The 22,538-nt window shown below is 42.0% G+C and overlaps 1 protein-coding gene across 3 annotated transcripts in view; it reads left to right on the top strand.

Moving 5' to 3' along the window:
- Window positions 1-22,538, top strand: part of ELF1 (E74 like ETS transcription factor 1) — a 69,660-nt gene that overhangs the window by 10,922 nt on the left and 36,200 nt on the right. For 2 of the 3 annotated variants that reach the window (XM_075488758.1, XM_075488765.1), the window contains exon 2: window positions 18,149-18,458. In XM_075488758.1, the coding sequence (XP_075344873.1) occupies window positions 18,387-18,458 (72 nt within the window). In that variant the 5' untranslated portion in view covers window positions 18,149-18,386. Of the gene's footprint in view, window positions 1-17,593; window positions 17,730-18,148; window positions 18,459-22,538 lie in introns of those variants that run through there. The other variant, XM_075488760.1, reaches the window with a different exon arrangement.

Here is a 22,538-nt window from a genome sequence, read left to right as displayed (position 1 = left end):
GAGTTTTTATTGTAAGATCCTGTGATCTTTGAAGTGATTTTTTTTTTTCATTATTATTATTAATTTTTTTCATTTTAATCCACTTGTGGATCTGTGTGTTTCTGAGGCAGCTCTGGCTTTCAGTTAAACAATTTGTTGCAAGTGCACAGAAAAAGCACATAAAACCTTCTATTCTAAAAGCTGTAATGATTTTTAAGTAGGTCTCATGATTTCTGAAGATATGCATGTTGTTACAACATAGTTGAAACATTTATTGAAGCTAGAACTCTAATAATATCTTCCCCAGTATCAGATTTTAGAGAACCGAGTACTCTGCACATCAAAATTATGTTAGAACTGAAACTGTGTGGATTCATTTCAGCTTTTTTGCCTGATTTGATGCTCTTTTCTTCCTCATGTGACTTTATAACTCCCAGAATACTGTTTTTTTCCCTTAAACTGTTTGTTCATTGGCTAGCCAGCATTGAGTAGAGATGTCTTTGCCAAGTGATAAAATGTTTCTGTACTACATGCTCTTGAAAATAGAAGCTCTCAGCCTGAGGGGCACATCCTCTGGGTGGGGAAGAGTAGAAAGGTTGTAGGTGCAGTTAGATTGGATGGGTAAGGGGTTTTGTGGTTGGGTTTTTTTTCGTTTGTTCGTTGTTTTTCTTTCTCCTGACTTCTCTTGGGTTATGAAGCACCGTGCATCGCACCCTGCTTGAGAGGTGGGGAGGAGATGGTTCTACGCTCAGCAGAAGAGCTGCTCTCGCAGAGGCAGGCACTGCTCGTAGCTCTCGGCAGTGCCTTGACCCCGAGGGAGCAGCTCCTCATCCACCCAGGTTTCTGCAGGGCCGGGAGCCGGCACCACAAGGGCAAAACTCTGCATTTTGCCTCTGTGAAAGGCATTTCTAACATAGCTGTGCTGGAAGCCTTTCACAGCGACAGGATGCTTCTGCTGACCTTTTTTCCTTTCAGTTTTGAGCACCGTTTTTCTTAGTACTGTCTTGTTTGAGAGAGGAAAGGTACAAATGGGGCACAACCCTCTGGTGGGAACACGTAGCAAAACCTCCACAAAACTCTGCTTGAAGTCTGTGGCATGTTGAAAAAAGGCACAGTATTGGGGTTTTTTTCCCACCCACCCACAATTCTGATATTAATTTATTGTATCTGTGATCACAGCAAACCACTGAGACTTCACAGAAGTAGATGTTAGGCAACAGAAAAGAAGAAGAAAGAAAGGAGGCTGGAGGATGAATGAAGGGATGAGTTAGAAACTATGTAAAGCAACCCCTCCCTGCATTATCTTGTTTATGGTAATAGTTAATCTTCCACTTTAACCTCAGCTTTCCCTTGTTTTTTGTTTTTTGTTTTTCTTTTTTCTCCTGACTGTGTACAGGTTGAATGTCGTGCTGGGAGAGGAAAGAGTAGTGTAGAAGTGGTAGATAGAAACCAGAGACAAAAAACATTCTATGATAATTTGCAAGTTTTTATAACAGAACTGATGTCTTCTGAGGAGCTTCTTGCGTGATGAGGCTGTTGTGCTGCGAGAAAGGCTGGAGTGCTTGCTTCAGCCACACCATACGCTTGTTTTCCCAGAGACTTAAATGGAAATGATCAGAGGGCTGGAACACCTCTCCTATGAAGAAAGGCTGAGAGAGTTGGGGTTGTTCAGGCTGGAAAAGAGAACGCTCCGGGGAGACCTTACTGTGGCCTTTCAGCGTATAAAGGGGGCTTATAAGAAAGGTAAAGACTTTTTACCAAGGCCTGTAGTGACAGGAAAAGGGACCACGGTTTTAAACTGAAAGAGGGTAGATTTAGATTGGACATAAGGAAGACATTTTTTACAATGAGGATGGTGAGGCACTGGCACAGGTTGCCCAGAGAAGTTGTGGATGCCCCATCCCTGGAAGTTCAGGTTGGAAGTTCAAGGAAGTTCAAGATCAGGTTGGACGGGGCTGTGAGCAACCTGATCTAGTGAAAGATGTCCCTGCCCATGGCAGGGGGGTTGGACTGAATGATCTCTAAAGGTCCCTTCCAACCCAAACCATTCTGTGATTCTATGAATTGAGGCCTGGATCAACTCCTGATAATTTAGGCAAGTCAGATAAGTGACTCAAGGAAGGGCCTTTCATCTCCAGGAGATGCAGCCCACCTTTCTTCCTATTGATTATAGGGAAAACTTAGAGCAACCAAAGTCCTTTCTTAAGGAGGTGTTGGAGGTTCTTAGAATTCGTTTGAATTTAGAGCACTGGATTGCCAGGAAAAATCCTACTTTTGTGGGTCAAAGGGGAAGAGCTCTCATAGGAGAAGATTGTTTCCTGGCGGTAGAAGCTGTGTGGGTGCATGTCTGCTCGACCCTTCTCCTGTGTATGCCAGCATGAGGGTTTCTCTTCTGGGAGGCATGGGTGGACTTGTGCAACGGCCCCATTCAGACAGCACGTGAGAGAGAGGGCAAGTGTATGTGTGTGCGTGGACACATGTTTGCATGTGCATGTTTGCCTGCGTGAATAAGGACGTAGGATGTGGTGATGCCTTTGCCTTTGAAGCCTGCATAGCAAGAGTGTTCATCTCCTGAGCCAAAAAGCTGTGTATCAAAATCTTTATGAGCCTGGGTGCTGTAATATCTGTATTATTCGTTCTGCGGAGCCGAGGGGAGGTAGAAAGAGGTCTCCAGGTTCATGAGCCAGTGGCTGTGGCGAGGTTGCACTGCTTTCTATTGCAGGATGAGACCCAAGTTGGGCAGATAACTCAGTCCAAGGTGACTGGGCAATTTTGTGTTTTTCCCAGGCGATTTCGTTCCCCCTAGCCCTGCTGTCTTGCTTCCCCCACAGCTGGGGAGTCAGGCTGGCTCGGGGAGCCCTGCGGTAGGGGCTATGGCTGGACGGCACAGGGATGCGTGCAGCAGCCACCTCTGATGCCTGATTTAGTTCTGCAAAAGGCACAGGAACTTGAATGATGAAATGAGGAAGAGGTGAGGCTTGAATTTCTCTACACCTGCTTTGTGGGGGCTCTGAAACTTTCCAGAATACCCTGATTTCATAGGTCTGTTCATGTAACACTCATAAATTCTGTGTCTAGTTCATTAGCAGTGAATTCCTGTGTCTCCCAGGAGCAGGTGTGTGCTCATATGAGAGTGACTTAGGCTTCAGTGAGAACATTTCCCCAGACATTACGAAATGAGAACTACTGGCCTGTCCAGACACTGCCTTCCCTGGAGGGACCTTTGCAGACCCTGCTCCTTTTCCACATCACTCTTAAGAGAAATCTTTTTGCTTTTTTGTATTAATCTTGTTGGTCTTTAACTCGTGTTTCATCACTGTTTGAAACCCCATGGTGGGAACTGTTAGTCTAGCAACAAGTCAGGAGATAATTTATATTCTCTTAATAGCCAAGTTCACTAGTTTGAAATTCCCCAGATGAATAGTCTCCCTTCTTAATCCCATCCCATGCAAATACTTTAGAACATAAAATTTAAGCTACACTGATCTGTAAGAAGAAAAATGCACAAATGGCGTGGGAATATTAGTTTATGTCTTATCCTACATAGCTGCAAGTTAATGTATTTATTATTGTAATTACTGTAAGCATCACGAAGTACACACATTTTCAGAATAATCTGAGTGAACACATTGCATTTTAGAGTGCATTAAAATTGACAGCTTAAAAAGTATTACCTAACTTTTAATTATGGCTTGAGTGAATGTTCTTCTCCACTATAACTGTGCAAGCGGTCTCTCGCCTTGCAGAGGTTTTAAAGGCATGATTTTAGATGCAGTATTCTCTGTTTGGTTCTTTACCTAAGATTTTTTTCTGCAGACATTTAAGTGAATCAGATCTGTCACGTTACATCCTGGATAGATGTTCAGTACAGCAGAAATGCCTGTACTCTTCATACTGTTAATGCTCTTTCTCCAATTTAGGCAGCCTTCAGCACCTCTTTGATTTAACCCAGCAGCAGTTTTTGGGGAAGGGTAATACTGAACAAGTTGGTGAAGGGCATCGTTTTAAAAAAGGCAGTTTGTCAGCTGAGGAGATGACCACTCTTGCTATGCAGGTTTATAAGGCAAAGGCACCACCATATTCCATGGGGGTCCTTGGACTTGGGGGTACTGGTGGATGAAAAGCTCAACATGAGCTGGCAATGTGTGCTTGCAGCCCAGAAAGCCAACCGTACCCTGGGCTGCATCAAAAGAAGTGTGGCCAGCAGGTCGAGGGAGGTGGTTCAGCCCCTCTACCCCACTCTGGTGAGACCCCACCTGGAGTACTGCGTCCAGCTCTGGGGTCCTTGGCAGAGGAAAGACGTGGGCCTGTTGTAGTGGGTCCAGAGGAGGGTCAGGACGATGATCAGAGGACTGGAACACCTCTCCTATGGGGACAGGCTGAGAGAGTTGGGGTTGTTCAGCCTGGAGAAGAGAAGGCTGCGGGGAGACCTTATTGCAGCCTTTCAGTACTTAAAGGGGGCTTATAAGAAAGATGGGGACAAACTTTTTAGCAGGGCCTGTTGCAGTAGGACAAGGGGTAATGGTTTTAAACTAGAAGAGGGTAGATTTAGACTAGATATAAGGAAGAAATTTTTTTATGATGAGGGTGGTGAAACACTTGAACAGGTTGCCCAGAGAGGTGGTAGATGCCCCATCCCTGGAAACATTCAAGGTCAGGTTGGATGGGGCTCTGAGCAACCTGATCTAGTTGCAGGTGTCCCTGCTCATTGCAGGGGGGTTGGACTTGATGATCTTTAAAGGTCCTGTCCAACCCAAACCCTTCTGTGTTTCTGTGAAAACAGCACAACCGTTCAGCGAGTGTCTGACTTGGCAAACACCTGGAACCTGGATGTGGATGATTACCTTTTGAAAAGCTGGCTGAAATGAGACAAATGTATCCAAGAAGGAAATAAGAGAAACATAGAAGTGTTTGCCTTTCAAAACAGTATTCTTAAAGTATATCAAGTGAGTTAATGCTGAAGATGCTAATAGGGGAAAGAAGGAAAGATGATGACAAAGACTGGGGATGAAAAAACCCAAACCTACGATCTCTCTGCAGGGATGAAGTTGTCGTCTCAGCATGGTTTCGAGATGAGACAGTTCTGTTCCTTTTTCTGGGTATAGTGGAGGTATATTCAGCATGTCTGCATTAGACAAGATTATTGGGATAACCTGCACATAGAGCTCTTTGTGCTGTGCGCTCCACACCCTTAAGTAGTTGGCTGTCTAGTAACAAGGTGGTTTGTGTACCAAACAAGTTACAGCGAGAGCCTAGGGTTTGGTGGGGGTTTTTTTGCTTTGTTTTGTTTTTTGAAGTCCCTCTGGCTATGTAATACTCACCTTTTCTAACCGAGGCCACGTCCCTCCTCCTTGTCTCTGCATGTGTGTTGGTGCTTTCTTAAAGTTGTTTCCAATCTCAAGTTCAGTTTTAAATGAATGTTTTGAGAGTGTTCCTTGAGTTCAGAACAAACTGGTTGGCGGGTGACTTTGCTCCCTTTCCTGCATGCTGCAGGAGAGCTTACTAATTGTGTTTACTTGAGCATATCTGGAGTATTTTGTTGCTTCTTGCCTTTTCTCTGTGGTGAGCTGTGGCCAGGAACACCGGTACGAATTACCCATGCAGAAAGCACGTACTAGCTCAGAGCCGTGACTTGTTGTGCTGAGGGAAAACGTACAGTTACAGCCTTCTACCCCAGATGAGCCTTAGCCCTTCTGCCTGTGAGTTTAAAAGTTTAGCTCCCTCATTCTATAATTTTCAATAAATTTAAATATTTTTTTGTTAGGCCTGGAGATGACACATGAATTGCAGCTACAGTGATCTGTAAAATACGATACACTAGAAATCAGGTGGAAGAGTTCACCTCAGAAAGGAGTAACAAACCCCATGCCTTGATTTGGGAGACTATCTTGAAGGTGTGGAGTTTGTTTTCGTTCCCCATTTAAGAGAACACGTCTGTCATGGCCTATGTGAGGAGTTCTTACATGAACGCTGTCTGAGCTACAGTAAAGAACCTGATCAAGCCAAAAATAAAGTTGAATGCACTCATGCTAAAAAAAACAGACAGTTACATTAGAAAAGACAAACAGTGAAAAAAACAAAAACCTAGACCTGTCAGTGTGGAGGTTAGTGGGAGGGTGTTCATGAAGTCTGACATCTCTGACTTCCCTGTCTGCAACTGTTCCTTATCAATCTGCCTGACTGTAGGTACAGTTTGGTATTTTGCACCTCTTCTTATATTACCTTTCATTCCTGTTTCTACAGGCTTTTTTGCATCAAGTATTTCTGCTTGTGAAATGTTAGGAGGCGTTGTCACTCTCTCTTGGGTTGGGCTTTTTTGTTGCTTTTTGGGGTTTTTTTTTGAATCTGTATGAAAGCTTAGTGCAAACATCAGCTTTGTGATTTTGACGAAGTAGGAGATTTGTCTTAATTTTTCTGAGAGATTTGCTGATGGGGATGTCTCTCCTGTCCCAACCTCATAAATAACTCCCTGGCTGTGTTAGTAATAGTATTGGACTCTCTAAGCCCTTAAAAACAAAAAGTTTACAGTACTATTTGTCCAAGTTCACTCATCAGACTATTTCAGAAAGAACGTATAAGAAGAAATAATCTCGATGGTCGTGGCTGAACGGGTGACAAAATAGACCCTTGGGGATGTATAAGGAGGGTGTGTGTTGGGGTACTGTATGGGCGCTGTGCTGTGTCTGATGACAGACGGGAGAGAACAGGTCACCTCTTCTTGCCTGGTGCGAAAAACCTCACTGATGAATTCCTGTGGTATAACCATTGGAAATGCGTGACTGAGTACTTCATTTCTTATATTTGTGGGTAAAGTTAAATGAGGATCCTTGTGACAAATAGATTAAAAAGCTTCAGGCGTGGTTTGCAAAAATGTGTTTTAACTGATAAGCTTTATAAATAAGACAGACTGAAAATCTGATGTTTCTATCTATACTTTACCCACATGTCATTGTTAACCACAATGCTAACTTAAATTTAAATGTAAGTGCTCTTCTAAATCCAGAGCTAGAATCTCTCAAAGACCAAAATGCTTGTTTAACGCTGTGTTAAGAAAGCAGCTTATAGATAAGTGTTAGTTGCAGTGCTTTGTGATATGGGCTGTACTGTTTCTCAACACAGGCCCTCTTAGCCATTCATTTTTTGCTTTGCTTTGATTGGGTCTGTGGTTCTTGTCTGAAGGGTTAAAAAGTTACTTAAGTAAAGATTTAGGTTAAAGCACCATGCAAATAAAACTCTTCTTGTATGTTTCATCCGTGCTCTCCAAGTTAGCTCACTTGTATGAGTGTAATTGTGTGGGTACTACCTTATACTCCCAGCTTTAGCAAAATGGACCACTTGTCCCAAGAAGGAGACTGCCTGAACAGGGTGGGTTGTAAGAATATACATATTTATTTGTTAAAACTCTGTTTAATTCCAAAGTGTATGATGTGCGTGTAGGAAAGCTAAGGTGCCTGTCATGCAAGAACACATAAAATACCTTGTGTAGTCCTTTGAAGCATCACCATCACAGCTGATGCTCACAGGGATGGCCACGCATCTTGCATAAAGAGAGAAATCGCTGCTGCTTTTTTTTCAGCATTGTACAGTTTAACTCGCCACTGTCTAGACTGCAGACCCTAGACTGTGGACATAGGATTAGAAGCATACCCTCCAGAAAGGGAAGGTGGGCTAAAAGCCGTCAAGGAGATGGTGCAAGAGCCAAGCCCGGGCAGCACCGCGTCCTGGCTGGGCAGAGGGAAGCCGGCGGCGCCGGGAGAGCCGTGGGCTGGAAACGCCATCCGCTCGCGCCGCGCCGGTCACGTGCTGAAAACGCACCTGCCTGCCTCCCGCTCTAGCAGCAGGGTCTAAAGGGAGGCAAGGAATTAGTGGAGTTCGATGATCTTGAACCCAGAATGAGCCGTTTGGGGTTTCTGAGACCTGCTAAAATAGGCAGCAAGTTCTTCCAGGCCATGGTTCTCATTGGAGGTAGGAGAAGTCTCTCTGCTGCTGGGCCTCCGGGTTTGTTCTTGCGGGCATCTCGGAGCCGCTGTTCTCTGCGTGGCCTGCCTGTGTCCTCCAGTTCATAAAAAGAAATCTCATGCCGTCCTGTAGCTGTCACGTAAGAAGGAAAAACGACTCCTCTGCTGCAAACGTTTTTTAGGTGATATTCTGGAAGAGAAGTTTTTCCTGTTGGTAGCAAGGGTTAAACATTGAGGGCAACAGGTATAGGCAGACTTCGGTATGTGATATGTTCGACTGTTTTGCAAGGTGCTATAGATGTTGGCTCCGTGTAATCTGATACCAGGGTAGGACAGGCTAACTTAATGAAGGAAAATAGACAGCAATGTAAAAGAACTGGAAATTCAAGTCTAGCTGACTAATACCAGCCTGCTCCAGAGGCTTTTGACTGTTCATATTGCTGACAGCTGACAGCAAATGAGAGGCAAACGACAGAAGCATTGCCTAATCTGCTCTATGTTCATAGAGATTCTTTAAAGACACTGCAAAGGTAAGACCCTTTACGTTTCTCAACCTGGCAGAGTTGCTGAATGCAGCCGTGAACATATACATCACTGGCAGGAGTAAAGTACCAAACTGAGGCCTGTAGTCTGTGTCTGTGTGTTTGGGAAAGGGGAGGCTTCAGCAGGTTCTGTGTAGATTAGTTGGTGTCCCTTTCTAGTTGGTGCACATCAATTAAATCAAATTCAGATTTCTGAAAGCGCTGAAATACTCAAGCATAGAAATGCAAATCACACAGTATTTCTATGGCTACAACAGAGAGTAATTCTGAACTTATTTAAATGTTTTGTTCATTGTGCTTGGCAGTCCAGTTGAAAAAGTTTAAAAATAAATTAATTGCAAAAGGAAAGCTACAGAATGCTAAAAATCTGTGTGCAGAAGTTGTAACGGGGATTTTTACTGAGCTTGGTCCTGTAGCATCTTCTGCAGAATGCTGAAAAAGTCCTGTGGGAGTTTAACTCCCTGATCTAGAATTACCGACGCTTGGCTGGAAAAGGTCACCTGGAATAAGAAACTTTTGACTTGAACCTGATCTCCACTGGCCTTTTTTTTCAGTTTCCCCCTTTAATGTATATATTTTGTGTGCATTTATATTCAAGTTTAAAAAAAAAAAAAAAAGTCTACATTCTGGGTCAGCAGATTTTTCTTTGGTAAACTTTACTACTACCTGCAGGTGATTTAAAAATAATGATTGAGTTACTAATTTGTGGGCAAAGTAATTTTTAGAGAACGGCTGACAGTTTTATATCAGTATGGGGTACAGTCTGGCAACTGGTAATTTATGAAGTTTGGCATCTAGCCAAAGCAATTATATTTAGTTTCCCCTGATCTTTCTTCTTCCCACTGCCACCTCTTCATTCTCTTGTGTGTATGCGTTAATCAAAAGAGCAAAACCTCTCGGGGTCAAGAAGTTCTTCCCCCCTCCACCCTCTTTTACAAGTTTCCTCACATCCTGTTTTAGCTGTCTTGGAGCTTAGCCCTTCAGCTGTCTGTGTACTGAGACCCTTTCCCTTTGAAACCAGTGAGATTTGACTTACCTGCAGCTCTCTTGTTATAGTTGCTTATAGGATCATGGTCTTAATGCTTAAAATGTGCTATTAAATGCCAGAAACTGCTTGAGGGTGTCTTTTAAAACATTTATTCTGTGTCACTGGAATAATGAATTTGGTTTACAGAAATTTCTGAACCGGATTTAGGATTTTTATCAATTTATAGTTTTCTCGGTATCTTTTTTTAACCAGCTTTTTGAGATTTTGTGCAATATAAAAAATAGTAAGAGATCTTTGATACTAACGCTATTTATTAATGCTGGTAATTTGGTTGTCTTATGACAACACATAAAACCAGTCCTGTCTCTGCAAATTTACTATTGGATAAAATAGCGTATACTGAGTGTTGTAGGAGAGGAAGTCATGAGAGATCTTTTGTTTTCGTTTCTCTCCATAATTAGTATCACTTACCTCTTGATGAGCTAGACTATGCAGACACTTGCAGTGTCATATCAAACTTGTAGTCCATCTATTCTGGTTTTGGAGTGTTTAATATATTATTTTTCTGGTGGAGAATACATGAGTCCAGAAGTGAGCAGTTAAAGGAAAAAATTACAGCAAAATCCTGCCTGTAGCGATGTGTGGTTACAATCTGTATTACTGGAGGTTTGTCTTGTGTTATGACAGGTCTTTTCCATTCTATTTAAAACTAAGTCCTTATGTAATGAGGCTGATTTGGTCTAATTACATCAAGCTGTTTTTAAAACAGTTTATAGTTTTCCTAAGCTTTTGACTTCTGTCATGTCTGTAGCAAGGAGTTTGAGCAAGTACATCTAGGCTGATGCATTTTTAATTGCTTTCCTTTCATCCTTTCAAAACTAGTTGCTTCTCAATTGAATGTCTCCTTGTTCTCATTTTATCAACTGGGAAATATGAGCACCTGATTTTTTCCTTCTCTTTACCAATAGTGATGAATTACCTACAAAGGCAGAATCAAAGCACAGACCAAGTTAGTGATTCTCAAGAGTTTTGGACCAACAAACCACACTCCCCAGCCTCTGCGTTTGCTGGAGATTAGCGTGCACGCGTATCATTATGTAGTAGCAAAAAGAGAAGCAGGTCTTTGCTATGAATGTTACTGTTTTAAGCTGGTCCTTGGATCCATATTATATTGCTAAATAAGGCCACGCTTTCAGAAATGTTCTTCGTAACAAAACCTTACGGTTGTTAGGATAAGAGACCTTTAGATAGCCCATCACAGAGAAGTTCTTAGAAAGACCGGCAGTCACGCTGTCGGTCGCCAGGAAGCTGGGTGTGACAGTGTGCTTGTGGCCAGTGTTTTTCAGGTGGTGAAGGCCTGACTTGTACATACGCTTCTCCCCTTTTTGACAGTAACTATGCACTGATGTTATCTTTGCAAGATTGAGTGAGATGTTAGTGCTGCTCTGTTCCCCAGGCTGGTAGACCGACTGCCGAGTTCTCACAGGCTTGGCAGACTGTGCGAGCTCCCTGTGCACTGCCTGGGGGACACTGTCCTTTTTGGGGGGGGGGTCCAGTTAATCTTGTTTGTTTGGCCATCAGTGGATGAGGGGAAGATCAAGCTAAATATTCTCCCAGCAGTACTGAGGTGGTGATGAGCAGCAATGGGGTGGAGGTGACTGAACTGGAAGCAGAGAAGGAGCACTTCTGCATAGCCCCTTGTTGTATAGGGATGTGGGAGGTTGTGGGGTTTTTGCTCCTTCAGTAGCCAAAACAGCTACACCAAAAGTGAAAAGTCAAGTCAGCAGAAGGGCACACATTTCATGTATTTATTGTGCTGTATACATATGTGTGTGTATGTGCACATACACACAAAAAAATGGGGATAAAGTGCATTTATGTAACTGCAGCTGATATGTGTGTGCATGCACCCGTGCAGGCATGTGGACTAGGTGCTATGCAGTGAAGCAACATTACATGGCTTTTATCTAACTGTAGTTGAAGTAATGCCGCTATCTGTGAGCTGAGGCTTTAGTAACCCAAATTGAATCTGAAAAGTTTCAAAGCCCTATGGATAGCCAAGGCTGCTAGGTCACATAACCACTTCTGAAAATTTACCCTCATCTTCTCTTTTATGTGTCTAATGTGCCAAAAAGTGCAATTTGGGCAGCTGCAAATTGGTGTTTGAATCCACTAAGCAGCTGGGGGGGGGGAGGGGGGATGGGCAGGCGGGGAGGGAAGGCGGCCCAATCTCTGACACGATTTGGGGAGGAAGGGAGGGCTGGTGGTGTGATGTCCCGTGTCCCTAACCTCTTCTTCTTATGCCATGCACCCTGCCTATGGAAATGCAAGATTCAGTTATTTCCTTCTCAGGGGAATGGGGGGAGAGGATTGGGACCCTTGCTTCCCCCTGAAGTGCCCATGCTCCCTTGCTTTAAGGCAAGTTACAGCTAACTTTTCCTGTTGAGTTGGCTCTACTTCGCAAGAGCAAACACTTTGCAAAGAGGTGACTAAAACCCAGTGTGGCCTTTCTCTTGCCTGATCAGATTAGGGAGGCTTGCTCTTTATCTTAGCAGATGTTCAAATACTTTTTTTCAGAGCTCAAGAGCTTCAGTAGTAGAGTTGAGGAGAGCCTTCCTTGCCTCAACATCTTTTAGCTTGCTGTTTAGGACTGGCCTTTCGGTGGTAGTCTGATCTTTTGTTGCTGCAGCATAAATCAATTATTTACAGTGCTCTACATCTACACACCTACAGTGATTTGGGGCTACCTTTACACATTGAGCACGCTGGCAGAAGAGGATACAGAGGGAAAAAAGCCTCAACCACACTGTAATTTTCTTCAGATTTCCCAGCAGCACTCTGCCGGGTTGCTGGGTTTGTGTACAACAGCTGTGTTATATAAATGTGCTAAATAAAAGGGACTTAAAAAGTACCAGGGAACATGGGAGATAGGAAGGGTTTCAGGGGTGGGGGGAGTCTGTAAACAGTGCTGGAGCTGTTAGTGTTAATAGTCTGGAAAGGAATCTTGCCTTATATTAAATTTTGAGGCTAAAAGAGGTAGTTGCCAAAAAAAAAAAAGAAAAGATGAAAATGTGATTGATTTTTTTTTTTTTTTTTTGGAGACGGCAAAGAAGAGTTTGTTGCTTGTGTTTGTGCTTTCTGCTCTCTTTGGAGTAAATGTGCTTTTATGTGAGATTTAGAGAAGGGAGGGTTCATTTAATTTCTTTTGTATGGACTGAATTGTGTGCCCATTCCTTTTTTTTTTTTTTTTTTTTAATGCTTGTTTATATTTAACAGATGAACCCTCTTACTCTCTGTCCTCCTTGCTGTATGTGTACTGAGAGCCCGTGGTGACATAGGCTGGTTTCCAGCCTGGCTGCAAAACAGGGATTTATTGATACCGATGATTTCTTTGTCCTTAACGAAAGCTCAGCAAAGGTCACTCTGTTGACTTTTATTATGTCAGCTGCTTTTTGCACAGTTTCCCCTAGGCAACATGGATGCTTTCAGAAGATTTTAGGCTGTTCCTTACGTTGTTTCTTTCCTTCCTCGGTGATACCCCTTCCCATGTTGTTTTCCTATCTCCTTTAATTTGTGTGAGCAGTTGAAATACTGAGCCTTCAGAAACTTCTTGTGCCAAGTAACGCATATGAACTTGTTCTTCTTGCTTGTCATTTTGCTGATTACAGATGCCCTGCGTCTAAGCATGTGGTTCAGAGCCCCTGTTCTGTACAGTTTCTTAATGTTACTGAATAGGAATAATCAATCCATGAAGAATGCCACGGTAGACTATATTGTTAGCATTTATGCTTAGTGTGGACCATACATAAAGATCATAATGGGTTTGGGATTTCTGCATTACGAGAACGGTAATATCATTCAGGTTTTCCACCCTTTTTAAGAAAACCAGACTCTACGATGTATTACTTGTCCAGTATCTTAAAAAGATGTGGCTCTGCAGAGGGTGGACTGACTCTGGCTTGATCCATCCTTACCCTTAGTGGTAGACAGGAGTTAGAAACTTGAGTGAAATGGTGCGGTTACCATCCATGTGTTTGTCTGGCCTCACCCGGGATGGTTTTCAGTCCTTCAGTCCAAAATTTCCAGGTGATGTCTTTATTCTTCCCTTTTCCTCTCATTCACTCCCCTCGTCCTCCCACATCCAAGATGGTGTTGAGAAGGGGGTTCAGCTTTGCATTTCTGTTAAGTCACAGCTTTGACACTTCTAGGCTAGAGCTAATGCTGCAGACTGTCATAGTAAATCAATGGGAAATTTCAATTGCAAGTCGTTTGTCCCTGTGCTAAATGAGTTGAGCTGTTTCAGCAGTAACTCGGGATTCAGATCTGCATTTGAATCTTAAAGCAGCTAAGCTGGTTCTTAATTTTAAATGTATGAATGATCTTACTAATTTCACAAAAAAGGCAGTGCAGGATGATTGCAGCCGTCTTTAGTAACCCTAAATGGGACTGGATCCAGTAGCTTGCTGGAGGCATCTTTCAGCTCAGCTGGGGTGCTCTCAGTACCAAGACTTGAGCCTTCCAAGTTTATAGCTGAGCTTCTTGAGCGAATTTTTGGGTTTGTGCCTGGCATTTTGATGCCTGCTGCAGTGTGGTGCCGCTGTGTTATTTCAGTGTTCTGCATTACAGTGCTTGAATGCTGAGGCTGTGTGGGCTATACCAGCTCATGTTCTCAGGAGTTGAAGGAGAAATTGTGGATTTGTTACTTTGTATTGCAACTTCACTGTTGGGACCAAAAACGTTGGTTCTCCAGGTATTTCCTACAAGCTTTGTTGAACTGGCTTAATAGGGCTAGGATTCAGTGCAGGGTATACATGGTGAAGAATGGTGGGGAAAAAAGTTGTGATGTCTAGCTGGAAGGAGTCCTACAACGTATCTTCTGGGACACCAGAGTAGCAGTGTACTAAGGGTGAAATTGGCTGAATGTGCTTTTTGACAGACTGATTGAGGAGGTTGTTTCTAGATGTTGAAATCAGTAGAGCAGGGGAATTTCGAGAGGGATTGAAATAATTTATTTGTATGTTCAGTTTCAAGGATTAAGCAAAATTAAGACGTCTATTTATATTGCTGTGTCTTAATATTGCTTTTTATAATATGTTTCTACAACAATTAGTAAAAATGAAAGCAAAACCTTACTTATTCTATAGTTCTGAAAATTTGATGTACATTTTATGGTAATGTATACTGGGTTCCCTTTCTCCTAGGACTGTTTGCATGTAGTCAAGCTTATTGTGCATGTGAATACAATTTACGCATTTTATGCTGTTTGCAAATAACTTATTTTCTACTCACAGATGTATGTAAAATCAGGCGAGGAGATAAGTGGCATTATATAGCAAAAACAATAGTCATGTTTGTGTTAGCCTATAGACAGCAGGATCCTGTGATACTTGGAATAATGAAAGCACAGTTTATAAAAATAGATGTGGAGGAAAATATAGCTGGTTTAGAATTGTGCTGGCTTCTGTGAAAAGCTGCTCTTGTTTTCTATATGCCAGAGAAAGTGATATGGGTTAAAGGAAAGTACTTTTGCATTATTTTGCCATGCTGTTATTGCCCAATAGATCATTTGCTGTTACTGCATACTGCTAAAGAAGTAATGAAAAACTTCCTGTAAATAATAATCATTTGAGTGCCTAACCTTTATAAGGTTAGATATAAAAGCTCACTAAAGCCTGTTCACTCACTTGACTTTGACTTTGGTCGTAATGTTGTGGTTAGATGTTTCTTTTCTTATAAGAAGAAGGTATCATTTGACTTTATTTATAGATTCCTTGGTGGTTTTGGGGAGGGGGTATAGGGGGGAAGGAACAGTCTGGTATATACTCTTACATCACTGCATCACCGTGGTGCAAAATTGGTAAACCAGCTTTTGAATGTCTGTTCCTGCAACTGTATCAGATGATTAGGAACTTCATGTTACCATAAAGTGTGACTGTTCTAAGTGGCATTTGCGTGGATCCCTTTGCGATTAAATGCATTACGCTGCTGCAGTCTCTTAAATGATACTAAATCATGATGATCAATTTTGCATTGAGGGTTTTGTTGTTTTTTGTTTTTTTAAAATAAAAAGTAAGAAAAGATTTCTTTATGGCTTTTAGTAAGTTTGCTGCCACAGCTTTTGGATCTTATGCATTTAGTGTGCATCTTGGTATTGTAGTATCTACTGTAAAATATTAATATTTTACAGAATAATGAATGACCTGGCACTAATGGAAGAATATGCCAGTTCCCAATGCACGCACGGAACTTTTAAAATCTTTCTTATGGTGGCTGTACTTCCAGTTTTCCTTATACTTCATGAGCTTACTCAGTAGCCTGTGTCTCCAGCACTTCATTTATCCTGATTTTACAGTGACGCTGTTAATTGTTACTGACCTTAGAAAGTTACTGGACCTTAAGAACTTGTACTCTTTGTTCATACATGTGGCTTCAATTACTGTAACGGAGATGATTATAAGCCTTGCTGTATTCCAGCTCTGATTCTCCCTGGACAATTAGCTTAACCCCCATTTTAAAATAAGTCTCCATTTGGAAGCTGAGGAGGTTCTCGTATTTGCCTGTTGATCCTTTGGAGTGAAATTACTAGTGGAAGTGACTTAAAATATTATTATTTCATCTTATTGGAGAGTTACAATTTATTTCCAGGCAGTAACCAAAATAGAAGTTGTACTTAAATAAATTTCCATACCTGTCTTCTCTTCTGAAAGAGCTGGTATGTCCCTATTGACATAGATTGACCCACTCCAATCACTGTCTGTATTAAATATTAAACTATATATTATATGGCTATGTACTTTATTTTCAGGCTGGCAGACAGGATGGTAGGAGTCTGGGATGGGACAAGTTGGTCTTAGTCCCAGTGTGCTGGTGTGTGTGTGTGATTTCTTAATGGCATTCTTATCTTCTAAAAGAAGAGGCCAAATAGTTACATTTAGGGGAAGTTAGCCAAGATTATCTGGTTGCATGTAATGCTTGCAGTGCCATAGCCCTGCTGAAGTGTGGAGAAAGCCTTGTTAACTACTCAAGTCATCCTGCAAAACGGCAAGGGCTGAGGTTGAACACTCATGGTGCCCAAAGGACATCCTTCTCTGTGCATGCATGTAGCTCTCATTAATGCAAAAGTTCTCCAGTTAGGGTGTGGCTACTCTTAGGAACCCTTTAACAGCTAATTAAAGCACGCTTTGGAAGTTGGGGAGGTTCTCCTGTTTGCATAATCTTGGGTTTCCTGATTGCTTAGAAGGGTAGGATCTAGTGACTTAAATGCTTGAATGTTCTGCCATCACTACTTAGGAATTTGGGAATACCACAATCTATATGGGAAAAACAGCTGTTGCATTTCCTAGAGTGAGGGAGTATGAGCCTGTGACATGATCCTCCCTAATTAAATTGCTTGGCATTGGGGAGAGGAAGATGCCCTTCATTTTTTTGACTTTCAGCCTACTGCAAAAACAAGGCAAAGTTAAACCTCCTGTACCAAGGCAGATGTTAATCCTCGCCAATGGCACTGAAGTTGCCCAGAGGCTTTCCTGGGGGTCTCAGTCTGTATGGGTATGTGTTAGACCTCTGCCCCTTACTCTTCTGTCACAGTAGCCCTTAATCAAAGGCAGTTTAAAGAATTTTGATCAAAATGCTAGGCACAACACATTTTGCTTCCTTAAAAAGATATGGATTTAAATTCCTAGGCACCAACATACTCCCTTAGGTTCCTAATTTTAGACACCCATTTCTGTTATTCTTTTGAAACGGTAGACTTTTTTAAATTAATGTATTGGTCACCTTAGTTGTATAAAAATATTACATTTTGAGCTCACCTTTTTCTCCAGAAGTGATACAGCACACCTCTTTGTAAGCTCATGTTAACCATGTTTACCTTTGGCACTGAGGAGTAAATGAAAATGTGAGAGCTGTAGGCTCGCATCCCTCCAGCGAAGCTGTTTACATTCCGTAGTTTGGGATTTTTTTTTTTTTCCTTTGCTATTGTGCTGTGCAGTTTTTTTGCCTGTTCTAATTTGCCATGACGTGGTCAGTGCTGTTTCCTTCCGGCTGCTTGCGAGCCTGTGGTAGAGATAAGGATACATTTACAGTGCATTTTCAACAAGAAGCTGAAAATCTACTTCGTGTAGGAACTCGGGGACTCTCTGGATTGTACAAAGAATTTATTTACTGGTTTCATCTGTTTGATGCTGTGGGAATCAAGATCTAGAGTATTTTACTTGCAAAATAACAACTTTGCTAGATTTGAACTGTGTGTGAAGAAGAAAGGTGATATACTTGAGATATCCTACAGCTGAGTAAATCAGTCTGGGTTTTGTATTTTTACTTCGAATATATTTTAAAGATGAGAGTTACTAATGAATGTGAAAACTGCATATATGAATCAGATGAAAAGATGGATTTTCTTTTTGTTAGCTTTCGTAACTTTTTCTTAGTCTCTTGCTTTTAATATGAAACGCTTTGAAACTGATGTCTTACTTCCTGAAACAGTTTTATTTTTAAGGGAATTAAAATTCACATGTATTAATCAGTAGAAGTAACACCTTTGAAGATACAAAGGTGTCTGGCTTCCTTGGAGTTAGATAGAACAATTATAGTTTGGAGCAAGCTTTATTGTGACTGCTACTATTTCAAATAGCTAAAGCAATCATTTCTTAATTACTTTTTTTAATTTTTTCCTTCCACAGTGATAAAGGCTATCAAGGTGGGAAGAACAACTCAGGAAAGGATTTCCCTTGGTTTGTTTCCCTTTGAGAAGAGAAGAACCCAGGAACACCGATGGTCTAAGCAATACGAACACTGATACTTGATTCATTTTGTGATCCTGCCTTTCTGCCCAGCTGGACCTCGGTGACTCTCTCCATTCTTTCACATTTGAGAACATTTTTCTTCGTATGTGGAGCTGAGACCTGGGAATGCGTTATTATGGCAGCAGTCGTACAGCAGAATGAGCTTGTGTTTGAATTTGCCAGCAACGTCATGGAGGATGAGCAGCAGGTATGGGACGGTGTAAGAAACCATATTCATACAAGTTGGTGCTAGGAATATTGTGAAAACATGAGGAAAAAATGCACTGTAAAACACAAAAAAGCAAAAATTGAGGTCATTATTGTTGCAGTAGATCTTTGTGCTGTTGCAAAAGCTTCCTGTTGCTTCCTGTAACTCGCATGGGCAGAACAGAAATTGGTTGAAATGTTACAACTTCTGCAGTATTGCAGAGACATCCTCCTCTGAAAATGTTTTTCCTCTGTCGCTGATTTGTGCTAGTAGAATCCATCCATTTGTGATGCAGAATTCCCCAAATTCTGGTATTTGACAGTAGTTTTAGCTTTCCTGATATGCTAGGATAAAATTCTGAATAAACGTAACAGTCACACTACAGATGACTAGAAGGAACAGTAGCTACCTGCTCACTGCTTTTTACAGATTGGTTTCTAAATTGTGTTACTGTATGCCGGCTATTCAGAAATAAGCTTCAAAGTGATTTAAATTGGTTTCTTTCACACTGCAGAGAAAATATGTCTGTTTCTATCTGAGGAGGCTCTCAGTTAGGTGTTGATTATCTAAAGCACATCCTGTGAGTCCTGAGGCTTCAGTGAAGGATTCCTATTGTAAAAATCAGGCAGCTCCTCTCTATGGTGGTTAATAGTAGGGTTTTGCATTTATTAACAAGAAATTAGGTGTCTGGGTACTGTCTTAAAAGGCTGAGATGTGCCACGACATACTGTTCCTGTTTTTGTGAATGTGAAAAGCATTTATCCTCCTCTCTTTCAAAAATAATTTTTTGGCTTTATAATCTTGTCTCTGGGTTTTCTGTATGGCCTAATATCTGGCTGGGTCAGTGGCCTGTTTCTGCTGTCAGAGTCATGTGATCATTTCAATGAACTGAGTGTTGTCTGTCTAAAGTGCTAACTCAGTTTTGGGTGGAACTAGTAATGCAACTTCCTTCCCTGTATTTTTCCAGAGCTTGTGGTAGCCTGGGGATTTAGATATGGGAATTGCACAAACATAGTCGAAAACGAGCCTTATTTATTACCTCTGTTCGTTGTTCGTTGCTGGCTTTGCTTCACAAACCAATGGGAGAGGGGAGAATTGAGATGGGGAGGGCTACTTCAGTGTGGTTTCTGGAAGGGGTAGTGCAAGCAAATGTGGTTTTGTTCAGTTTGGCTATGTGTTCTGCCTCACCTGAAAAATTTTAAAAATACTAAAGAGCACTCAACAGGGCAGTAAAACCTCCCTAAACAGAGCTTTCTTCAGCTCCAGAACAAACTCAACTTTGGCATTTATCTCATAACCCCAGTAAATCCTACTCCAGATGAAGCCCAAGGAAAGAAGGCATCCTGTAGCATACCCTAAAGGTGATGAAATCAAAGATGTGAAAGGCCAAAGAGAGAGAGTGCGTAGCAGAAGGTCCATCGCTGCAAACAGCGGGTGCAAGCTGCTCTTACATCACTGGGTTACCTTAGTTCAGATATCAAAGATGCAGGTAGCCAGCTAGCTGGCTGCACGAAGGTAGATCTTAAATACTCAGTTGTAGAAAAGGAGCCCTGCATAGGGAAAGATCTGGGAAGCTGGAGCAAGATTTAGCTCGGACAAGAATTTATAGTACAACCCAAAAAGATTGCATGTTTAAATCTGGTTGATCTGCTTCTTACAACGTAGGAGCTATTGCTATTGCCACTCCTGAAGTTTTAAAATTCTGGACAGATTAGCTGTATTTAGGGATGGATAACATGATTTGTGTACTTTGCAAAAATTTTAGTTCTGGAAGTGCTCTGTGTTGGTCAAAAGCATTTTTTGAGCTTCATCAGTATACAAAAAGTGACGTATTTATACGCAGGTGCCATTTTACTGATCTTTGGATGATTATTTTTGCGATGCCCCCAAAAGCTGCCATTGCAAGAACTTTGGTACTTTTCTTCTTGTCAAAGCTTTGCCTGGAGCCCTGTTGTGCCAAGAGCTGTCAGGACATGGAACAGCTGCAGGGAGAGGTTCGGGGTTTAGATGGCAGCTACGCTTAGTATTTCAGGGAAGTCATAATTCATGGCTATTTTTTTAATTTTTTTTTTTTTAAAGTCTTGGTTAAACAACCGTAAATTATGAACAGTCTGTTTGCAAATGTAAGCATTCAGCCAGTGGCAGACACCAGTGGGAGGGACTCGATCATGTGGCCCCGTGTGAACGGGAAAGGCTCTCTCTTATCAGCTTTATCCTTTTCAGTTCAGAAAATAATGATTTTTTTTTTTTTTTTTTCTTGGAGGGTACATTTATCACATTGTGCATGTATTGTGAGGAAGAAATGGGATGAAAATATCCTCCTAATTTGAGAAGGGAACAAGTGGCTTGCACTAATGCTAATGATAACCTGTCTGGCTGCTGCTACATGTCAGAGATCCTGGTTAAATAGAGGGTTTGCCTCCCCCCTCTTCCTTTTTTTTTGAGAGAGAGAGAGTGCACACATAAAACTGGGCAGGAGCTCCTACAGGCTTTGGCTGAGTCAGTGCCACTGCCTAAAACTGCTTTTCTTCATTTCCGCAGCTTCTCCTCTCAATGTCTTTTAATTTAGTCCTTCCTTAACTTACAGTTAATGTGATATTTGATCAGGACATTCTTAATTTAAAAAGCTGAATAAAAGCAGCCACAGAGGCTGGATCCATACTAGGAAGTTTTAAATGGTGCCAGGGACGCACTGAATCATCGCAACCATTAAATTGCTAGCATGGTCCCCAGCATGACTGCTCTGTGCCAACAGGTGCTCTCTCAAGTGGCTCTGACGCGTGCAGTAACCTGTGTCTGAAGTCACCTTCTGTATCTCTGAGGGATGTTTCTCTCTTCCCTTCTTCGGAGGAAGAAGGGTCCAAGTCCTTAGGTTGGGCCATGACTTCTGCACCATCTTCTCGTGCCTTGGTTTGCTCTTCCATGTTCCCTGACGTTGCCATGGGCTTTCTCAAACATTAGGTCACATTGGTCAAGGCCAAGGTCTACATTTTTTGGCTATTTCCAGCTTCTGCAGAAAGTCCCCCCCCTTATCCACTTGCAGTTTTTTGAAGACTTTAAGGAAATGATTGTGAGATCTGTAATGAGGTTTTCTCCCCGGGAAAACAAGCAGCATTTATCTGCTTCCAGCATCCCTCTGTGAAACTTGGTAATTTCTCAGATGCTGGCCATGGGAACTCCTTTAAAGTCAAGAGGCTGCCTCTGCTGTTGGCACAGGAACCTTCAGCAAGAGAAAACCAAAGCCCATTTTCTAGTCACCAAGGTCCCTTTGCCTAGTTTTGTTTAGGTTGTTTTTTTTTTTTTAAATAAATGGCCAGCTGTATTGCAAGTCTGAATTCTGTTGCTCTGTTAAAAAGCCATTTTTTTTCACTGAGGTTTTTTTCCCACCCTCCCCGCCCCATGTAGCTTTTCCCTGCTCCTATCTATTGCATGCCTGTCTTCCCACCCATCACTCACTTGCACAAAATTTATTCCACACCAGTTAGAAGCTAGTCACCATATTCCTGGGACAAGTTTTCTTCCTTAGAGGACTTTTAGTATGAGAAGACAGTACCTCCAGAGCAGAAGAAATCCCCTTCCTTATTTTCCATTTCCACAACCAGGATGTTGTTTTGATCTTCTGTCAGTTGGTGACAGCTGATGAGAAAATTCTCAGAGGAAAAAAGAGATGCCTTGTCAGCATGTCAAACACCCAAGAAGAATTTGAGAGCAGGAAGGAAGATTGCTGCCTTTGGGCCCTGGAGGAGGGCAGGGTTGAGTTTTCAGGGGGTCATGGAGCATGACTGATGCTTTCAAGGACCTGCTCATGGGACCTTCCATGGACTTCAGCACCTGTCTGAGGCTTTGCACTCCTCCAAATTATTAAAGGTCGGTCTACAGGACTGGTTGTTGATAAACTACAGTGAGGAATTTGGTGTCTAAGACTTGGGAAGATTTTAGCAGGAGCTCAGCTCCTTTGTGTCCAGCAGACATGGGAGATGCGTTGAAGCCAAGCCAAAGATTTGGCGGAGCTAGGGTGTCATATTTTAACTATATTTTGCCTGAGAAAGATGAAGCAGCAGAAGTAGACAAAAGGAAAAA

This window comes from Mycteria americana, chromosome 1 (assembly GCF_035582795.1).
Source record: "Mycteria americana isolate JAX WOST 10 ecotype Jacksonville Zoo and Gardens chromosome 1, USCA_MyAme_1.0, whole genome shotgun sequence".
Lineage (NCBI taxonomy): Eukaryota > Metazoa > Chordata > Aves > Ciconiiformes > Ciconiidae > Mycteria > Mycteria americana.
Note: the sequence above shows the minus strand (reverse complement) of the source record. Positions and strands in the feature narration are given on the sequence as shown.